The sequence below is a fragment of the Falco punctatus genome (assembly GCF_963210335.1).
Source record: "Falco punctatus genome assembly, chromosome: 9".
Classification (NCBI taxonomy): domain Eukaryota; kingdom Metazoa; phylum Chordata; class Aves; order Falconiformes; family Falconidae; genus Falco; species Falco punctatus.
This window is the reverse complement of record NC_137589.1, coordinates 24,638,086-24,647,320: the sequence shown is the minus strand read 5'-3', so window position 1 is coordinate 24,647,320 and position 9,235 is coordinate 24,638,086. Positions and strand designations below refer to the sequence as shown.

Genomic DNA, 9,235 nt, shown 5'->3' with positions numbered 1-9,235 from the left:
CCGATGACACATATTTTCTTGGACAGATGACTTAGGAAGGCACTTGAACACCCAAGGAGGACTTGATAAAAATCCATGCATGTAGGGCGTTTCAGTTAAACAGCACTCTCTGAAACAAATCCAGCATTTTGCACAAGGAAATTTGAGCTCTTGGGACAGCCATGGCTGTGGGATGGCAGTCCAAGTCTGCTGTGTGGCAACAGGACTGGAAGGCGTTGCAGTTGCCCCAGAAGGAGAAAGAGGTGATTCTGGCCCTAGAGCCAAAGCCTAGGTAAGCCAGGTTTGGCCTCAGTCACATCTGCCAAGGAAGAACCAGCACTGTAAATGAGCCTCAGGGCACCAAGAAATGCAACATGCAAAAAAGGCCACCTGCAGGAGAAGGGAGGTGTGAAAGCTCTCTCTTTCCTTCAGCCTGCTGTGCTTTTGTGTTTGCAAGGAACCTGCTGTGTTCTTTAGTTCTAATCACTGTCTGCTGGCAAGACAAAATTCAGCTTAATTTGCCCGAACACCTCTTTAACCTATGATTTAATGTCACTGTCACTTGCATCATGAAAGAGTGCTTTCCTACAACTGCTTTCATGACAATTGCACATTTCCCATAGCCTCCCCCCCCCCCCCCCCTCCCCCCCCCCCCCCCTCCCCCCCCCCCCCGAAAGAGGTCAAGTCACAGCTGTCATTTTGCCTAGTAATGACCACTTCCATCCCAGTTTCCCACAGCAGCAATGGAAAAAAAGGACCAACAAACACAAACAGAAAAGGTCAAGGAAAGAAAAATATTTGTTATTTGAAAAGGTGTCATTTGCCTTCCTTTTAAAGCACAAACATTTTGTGTTCACCATCACAGGCATTACTGCTGTCTTACACTGATAGGCGAACGGCAGTTTTATAGGTATATTATATATCTATAATTTTTTTATATATATAGGGTGGTTTCTGTGTGTGCATGTGTTGGTTATACACACACGCACTCCTATGGCCTAGGAAGAAATTGGCCATAGGTTTGCTGGTGGGTTCATACTCAAATGAAGTCAATAGCAGGCTGGGACCTGGAGCAACACTTTTATAATACCGTTCACTCATTCACTCCCTGTGGCAAAGCGCTGTAGGGAAAGCTCTGGGTACATGATGGGAGCCACTTTCTTTTTTGTTTTCAAAACTCCCCAGTTCTGTCTGTTTCATTTAGCTACAAATTCTCTAGGTCAAAACTCTGGGGCATGTGCGTATTCAGAGACACAGTTCACTGTGGAGGCAGCTCCCTTAAGCTAGCAGAAAGGATTAGCCAAAATAAAGAAGTCCTACTTGAAATGTATTTGGTATCCAAGTTAGGACTGGCTCCTTTTCAGATACCCACATTTCAGTTTACCTTCACAGTAGAGTAAAAAAATACACTCTGCTTTCCTCATGTACCTAGAGGTAGTATATTGGAGGATCCCATTCTCTACAGCAAGAATTTAAGAAGCCCCTCAATAAAAGAGGTGCAGAAGGACAAGTGTGCACATCCACCAAATGACAGTTAACCAAGCAAAAGGGATTTTTTTAAATGCAGTTGTATATTTTGCTTATCAAATTACCATCTATTTTCTGTCTTGCACTTTGTATCCACAGTCTCCCCTTGGAAAGGAGCTTTTATCCTGTCCTCTGAGAGCCTGCCTACTTCTTAACTTGTGGCTCTTAAAGGCATTTAAATTTATAATATCAAACAAAAAAAATGGCTTGTGCACTCTGCTAGGCTTTCAGATTACATAGGTTCTGTTTAAATGCACCATGGAAAACTTTAATAGATCTACTTATCTGTAATTTAACATGTAGATGACATTCTGCTTAATACTGGATAGACACTATGCTGTATACAGAGACAGCAACAGAGGAGTGCAACATGAATGGCACCGTGTCTGTTTAGCAAATTATTTGTAATTACAAATAGCAAAAATATTTATAATAGGAGTAATTTCCCTTAATCTAACAACTTGAAAATTGATCTTACAGAAACACTCTCAATTTTCAAGTTCTTCTTTATTTCTTTCAAAATGAGCCATTTCTCAAGGGAGACTGCATTTTCTGAGTTTGAAGTCAAAGTTGGTTAAAAAAAATTAATGTTTGCAGAATAGGATCATAGGATTATTCAGGCTGCAAGAGATCTCACGAGGTCTCTGGATGAACCTCCTGGTCAGGCAGGGTCAGCTCTGAGGCCAGCCCAGATTGTTCAGGGCTTTAACTGGTCAGGTGTTGAAAATTTTCAAGGGTGGAAACTGAACAATAAATATTTATACAAATATGTATATTTGTTCGAATGTGCTCACAACCCAAACCAAACCAGTGAAAGCTTCTCCATTTCCACCCCACACCTCTGCTGCAACCAGCCCTGCAAATCACAAAATGGCAAATCTGACACAAGTCTGTGTAACAGGTGAAATGAAACTTAGATCATTAAAGGGCAAATCCAAACCCCGCTGAAATCAATGAAGACATACCCTTAGTGTTTGTCTAGCCCCTCTAAGGGAAACATTTTAGGAAATAGCACTGATGAGAGGAAGTGTCCGATGGGATCAGGACAGGTTCTGAACACATGGCTCTTGTTCAGGATGGAGGAAGGCTAGAAGCTGCATTTAGGTTAGGGAATGAGTCAACCAACCAAGTGTTGTGTTCTGGGAGCAGCCTCGGTCCTGGGAAATTAAGAATTTACTGAAGAAAACCTCTATCATAGATATTCAAGCTGGGACAGTGGAGCAGTGCCCGTGTCCCATCTCCACGTTATATTTATTAAATAAACAAAAGGTCTGATTCTTTCCTTTCTTTTCATGAAGTCAAGAGTCAGTCACTTCACCTAAAACAATCCCATAAAAAGAGCCTAAGATGTGAATCAGGCCGACAGCCACTGGTATAATTCTTCCTCAGAGCTCCTGCACTTCAGTTTTAATTGGGGAAAACAGTATGAAAATGAGACAGAGAAAAAGTAAACCAGTATTCCAAATATAGATATTTATAACCAGGCACATTACATTCGATTTTTCCATCTTTTCACCAAGGTTCTGTCATTATTTATGATGATAGAAAAGAGATTACGCAAGGATGAGTGATATTTTGATACAGAGCTGTCAAAGAAAAGTGATTATCCAAAGAAGCACTTTTCTAGAAATTAATACTTTGCATGTTTTGTACCTCCTGTTTTGTTTGTTTGTTTGTTTTTAAACCACACAATTTATGAGACCAAAACTAGGTATGTGTTTCAGGTTTTAAAAGTTAGTGCTGTATTTCAGTGGGAGCCACAAAACAAAACAAAACAAAACAAAACAAAACAAAACAAAACGCATTTCAATTATAATAAGCAAAGATCTTCTCATCCTAATGAAAAATCAAATACTGTTATGGGATTTTGTTCAGCCTTGCTCCTTACCAAAATATTTCAGGTCAAGTATCAAGATAAGTTGAAGTTTTAAGTTGCATTATAAATAACCCCTGACGCTAGGGAATTTATTTGTAGATTATCAAGAAATACAAAGAATTAAACAGCATATTAGTGGATACTGCAAAAGTATATGAGAAGTCTACAGCAGCTGCAACTTGTTTAAAGGTTTTTGACATGGCTGTTGTATGGTGCATCCAGTGTACAATCTTCTTGCCAATAACATCTGGGCAATCAGTGTGTGCAAAAAATGAATCTTGGGTTTATGGCATATTTGTAGCCATGTGCTTTCTACTTGTCAATATAGTTCAAAGGCAGTGAGTGAGGAAAGTTCAGGAGATGCGACTTCTGTCCCAGGTCTTATAGGACGGACAGGAGGCTCTCATAGGTTTTACTTTGTGTCATATATCATGCAACGCATCTGGGCAAAAGGACACTTGCTTTGGCAATCCAGCCACCATAATGGCAAAGCAGCAGCAGCAGCAAGCAGTGGCTTCATACTGTCATATTTATTTGTTTAGCTGGCATTGCCCCTTCATCTCACTGATAATTTGGTGCTTACTCAATTTCACTCTTTTTCAGAGTGATCACCTCACATCTTCCAATGTGATCAGCTTTCATTTACCTTCCCACACAAACCACAATGAGATTCAGACATAAAGTGTTGTACAAACATCAGATCTGCATGTGCTTTTGTGTGCATGTGTCTGTTCAAACAGTTCTTAAAAACACTAGCTGGCATATTTTGTTACTTCAGTTTTCAAGACACTCCTTCAGCAGCGAAATCATCTAAATTGGTGAGGGACACTATGTCAGTATCTGGGGTTGGGCTCATGCCCTTTTCTAAGCAAACTTGAGTTTCTTCAGCATCTTGACTGTAGGAGTAAGAGGCTGGTTCAATACAGGGCTGAGTATCCACAGCTTCAGTGTATCTGTAGTCCTGCTGGCCATCTTCAGGTAGTTCAGCTCGTTCTCCTGGCACAGCCGGCATTGACCAGGTAGGTTCAGAGAGCTGAGAAGGTGACTTCAGCACTGCTACAGATGCAGCTGGTAAAGGCAGCACTCTAGGGTAGGAGGAACAGGAAGAATTCATAATTTCTGAAGAGGGAGGCTGGTGTAAGTTCCCTTCTGAAGAAGGGACTGAGACTTGAACATATTTGCCAGTTTCTGGGTCATAAAATGTCTTTAAATTAACTTCAGCTGGTAAATCAACTACATAGTATTGACCAGAGTCAGGGTCTTGGAGGAGTTTGCGCTGGGTTGAAGAGAGTGAGGGGCTCACTGCTGATGCACCACTGGGTCTTCCTGTACTGGTTTCTGTGGGAGTAATAGTGGAGTGAGGGGCAGGATGGGGAGGAGAATAACCCAAGGATGAAGGAAATGCTAGTGTCTGTCCAGAATGAGAAGGCTTTCTCCCTACAGCATCTATATACTCAGTCTGATGTTTTTTTTCCTGCTCTTGTATTTTCTTTCTCCTGCTTGCCAGCTTTTTGGCTCTCCGCAGAGCCTTTTCTGTTTTTGGTGGCACAGCGGGAGGCTTGCCTGCTGTTCTCTCCCCAGGTCCCCTGAGCTCCAGTCTCTCAGCTTCCCCTGCAGAATCAGAAAGAAAATTTCTCTGTGCTGAATCAAGTATCTTTTCTGCAGGCATATCAGCTTGGCTTTTCACTGCCATGTTCAGCAAAGCAGGGTTTATAACATCTTCTGTCTCTCTAAGGACAGAAATTGTTGGTTTGTCTGATGATGAGCTGGCAGCAAAAGAGTGCATCGTGCTGCCTGACCAGGGGCTTGTAAAAGCAGGGCATGCAAGACTGTCTAACAAAACCGGTACACCTTCTGTATGTAGAATGTCCTCTGAAGCTTCATGGGGTACAGGAGAATACATGTGGTCCTCTGATATGAAGCCAGTCCCAGGGGAAATTGGCTCCCTAGTGATTATTTTTTTCACACAAGAGCCACCTCTGCGATTAGACAAATGATGATTCTTGAAGTAATTTGTCTTTCTTTCTGTGGGATAGATGGGGTTGTTTCGCACCTGGTCATTTTCGAGACCTAAATTTGGCTGTGTTAAGCTGTGTCGTGCCTTCCTAGTCTGGGGCTTCTCTTTCCTTCTGCAGACACTCTTCTCATTCATTTTCCCAACTTTATTTAACAAAGCACAAGTCTCTTCATCTTCTTCTGTCAGCTTCCCTAATGAAAAGCTCTCTGTATCTTCCAGAAGACTGGAATCCAGTGTTACTGAAGTAGATCCAGCCTCACTGGCCTCTTTCCCTCTGTCAGTTGCTCCATCCCTCACATTCTGCTGCCCTCTGTGCCTTGATGCCAACCAGCCTACCTCCTGGGCATGCAACATGTTTCGGTGCTGCTTGTTGTGCTCTGCTGGGGGCATAAACCTACCTTCCATTTCCTTGTAACTGCTGCTTACTGTATCATCCAGGGAAAAGGACCTGAACAGGGGCAGCTTAACAGCCCTTATTACCTGAGGTGACTTGAATGTGTTGTCTTTAATCATAAACAGACTGGGTTTCGTTGAGCTTGAAGATGGTGGTGTTTGTGGTTCCTCAGACATGGGGATGGACAAGTCCTTTATGCTGTCAGGAGCTGTATCCATGCTGTTGGCCTCTTCCCTTTTTTCTCTCTTTAGTTTCTCTTTCATCGAGCTCTTCTGTTCATTCTCAGTAACCTTCCCCTCCTGCTTCTCTGCTGTACCAGTACCAGAGCTGATACAAGCATAACATTGCAGTTCATCTTCCCCAACTGCTTTCCCTCTCTCCTTGTGGCTTTTCTTACTGTCTGCACCCATTTCACTCTTACTCTGGCTTTCTTGCAGACATGCCTTCTGCATCAGGGGCACTGGTGGAAACTGCTCCTCCTGAAGTGGCTGCTCTACTGTGGAGACAAAAGATTGCTCTGAAGAACTAGTGCTTCTTTTGCCTTGTGCTTCATGGCCAGGTACCACCATATTGGTTTGGGTGTCACTGTAAGGCACATCCTCTGCTGGTGAGAGTTCGTTTGGGACTATTTTGAAGGAAAAGTTTTCATTCTGAATAGCAGGCTGTCTCTTATTTTCCTCATCCTGGACATTGGGATTTTGCATGGGCTGCCCAGCTGTTGTATCTGCATTGTCTTTACTGAATGGTTTCAGTGCTGGATACTGCAGACATTTTCTTAAATCAAGTTTATTTGATTCATGTCTGAACAAGGAGAAGTTTTCACTATCTCTTGTGTTTTTAACCAGATCTTCATGTTTTGTATTGTCTTGTTGCAAGTTGTCTCCGGTCTGGTAAAATGTAAGGTCTGCTGTTGTCTGGGGTGAGCTCAAAGTCAGGTAATTGTCTGTAAAGTGTCCGGTTAAATCAGTTTTATTGTCCTTTTCATGAACACTGCCAGACAATACGGAGGTTATATCACTCGATTCATCTTTCTCTGCAATATTTTTGCTATTTTTTTCTTGGAAAGTCAAGAGAGAGGCATTAGTTTTTGTACCTTCCTGTATATTTTCCCTAGTTCTATTTTTCTCCTCTAAGGCCCTTAACAGGGGAGAAGGGGTATAAATGCTTTTAACACGTTTACGCACATCCTTCAAGTTGAATAACAGACTTGATGCTTTCGATTTGTAACTATCCCGAGACCTGTAATCGCCAAACGTGCTCCCGTCATGGTCTCTCTGTGTCATGCCTTTGGTGGGAGGAAGTGTCAGCAGGATCAGCTCACTTTCAACAGCATCCACCTCTTGTTTTGGTGGTATGATGGGTGTTAAAAGTTCGGTGATGTTGAAAGAGGGACTGATTGATCCAGGGGAGTTTACCTGTTTAGCCAAAGGAGTCACATCCAGACCAGGCTCCGCACCGGTCACCTTTTCAGACAATGGGCCCGTCTCACTGGCTGTGAACTTCTCCTTTGAAGTCTGTCTCCTCTCTGCTGCCCCTTTTGTAACCCTCTGTCTCCTCCAGGGTGGACAGGTAATGCTCAGTTGGGGACTGAGGGTCTCCTCTTCAGCTAAGGTGGCCAGGGGTCTTGGTGAAGGAGGGCTGTCTGCCTGGGACATGGGTAAGGGTGAAACCATCCTGTAGGACACAGACTGGGGTGAGATGGAGGCTTGGGACATGGAAAGAGGGGAAAGTTGAGCTGGCACTGGGAGTGGGGGCACAGGAGGGGCTTCAGGGGTAGGGGGTGTTGGGGGATGGCCCTGCTGTGTGGGGGCTGGAAGAGCAAGTGCTTGCAGGACAGGAGGTTGCTGAGGGGGACCCTGGTGTGCATGGCTCCTAGGCGGGGGTGTGGGAGGAAGAGCAGCAGGAAATTCAGCTTCTGAAGTGAGGGGGCCCTGAGGTACACATGCAGCTGGGAGAGGGGTGCTGAAAGCAGCTTCTGGTGGAGTTGGTTTCATCTGAAAATCTTTCTCCTGCTTCTTAGGAACAGTGGTTTTGACTGGTGGCAATTTATGTTCATGTGTGTGGGATCCTTTGAAAAATGGTGCTTCTTCCAGGTATGTAAGACCTTCCTTTTTCATTTTTATATCAACAAATTCCTCCTTTTCAGTCAGTTTCTTATGATGAACATTCCATGATTCAAAAGCACTATTCTCACTGTGAAGAAAATTACCTTTTTTTGCTGGCTCATTAACATTCACACTTCTGCTTTTTAAAGCCTTTTTAGAAGAACGGGAAAAATTTGACTTGGCTACTTTTGACATCTCAATCAGCACAGGATAACAACCATCAGAACCACAATAACTCATGTCTATTTTATTAGGCCTTTTCTGTGGCTCATGTTTGCTGCTGAGACAGTGGCTACCTTGACTAGCCTCAGAAAAATCAGGAAGTTCCTTGTGGATGCTTAAAATGTCTGTGTCATCCCAACAAGCCATATCATTTCCATGATTTAATTTACATTTCTGAAAGCTATTCTTAATGGGCTGCTTAATGGCTATCAGGGAACCTCCTGACCCTTGGTCTGCAGTCTTATCAAATGTCTTAATCAATGAAGACACTTTTGAAATGTGTTTATTGTTCCTTGGACCAGGGACTGGCAAATTCAGTTTTTTCCCTTCTGTGGCAAAGGTGTTATTTTTAGCAATCCTTTTCTCCTCCGGAGCACATTTTGGTAGCTGCTGGAATGTGGAAGCCCATATTGTATGTTCATTGTTTCTTGCTGTTAGCTTGTTACAGATATTGCTTTTCTTGATGGCATGGTTTAACGTCCCTGGGTGAAATTTACTGGAGAACTGGAGAGCGAAGTCAGGTGAAATGGTGAGATCTGGTTCATTGTAAGAGTCTTCAAGCTCTGCCACACACAAACTTTTGAAAGCCCGATCTGTGAGGCTGCTTACCTCTCTGTCTGTATCATCCAGGAGACTCCCAATACTGGAGGAGTCACTATGTCCTTCCGTATGTTTCTTATTTCCCTGCATTGTTCATGGGAGTCATGAATGAATTAGCCAAAGGATTAATTTCAGGTGTCAAATGGGCAGATGACTGTGTGGGGTGGTTCCAGCTGTTTGCAATTCACAAGCACAAAGCTATTCTTCCAGATGGTGCTGCTGCACATCGATTCATCTTACAGAATAGCTGAAGGAAACTTTCTTCTCTGCAAAGCCAAAAATTGTAAATTACCATTTTTCTGTATGAACACTCTCAGACAGAGCGTGTTTCCCAGATATATCAGTCACTGATTAACTTGCTCCTACCTGTATTTTAAACAAGATGCTACCAACACACATGAAAAATAATTGTTATTTTGGTCCATTCATGTAGCTCATGGTAGATAGTTTAATTACTGGAAAGTGCCATTTAAAAAAAGTGGTCTTACCTCAGATTCTTTACTTGGGCTCTTAAA

The 9,235-nt window shown here is 43.0% G+C and overlaps 1 protein-coding gene across 7 annotated transcripts in view; it reads right to left on the bottom strand.

Moving 5' to 3' along the window:
• Nucleotides 1-2,956: 2,956 nt before the first annotated feature.
• The window catches only part of LOC308069364 (cardiac-enriched FHL2-interacting protein), a 51,256-nt gene continuing 44,977 nt past the window's right edge, over nt 2,957-9,235 (bottom strand). For all 7 annotated transcript variants that reach the window (XM_080401553.1, XM_080401555.1, XM_080401551.1 and 4 more), the window contains one exon: nt 2,957-8,986. In XM_080401553.1, coding sequence (XP_080257679.1) covers nt 4,164-8,810 — 4,647 coding nt within the window. In that variant the 5' untranslated portion in view covers nt 8,811-8,986 and the 3' untranslated portion in view covers nt 2,957-4,163. The remainder of the gene's footprint in view (nt 8,987-9,235) is intronic.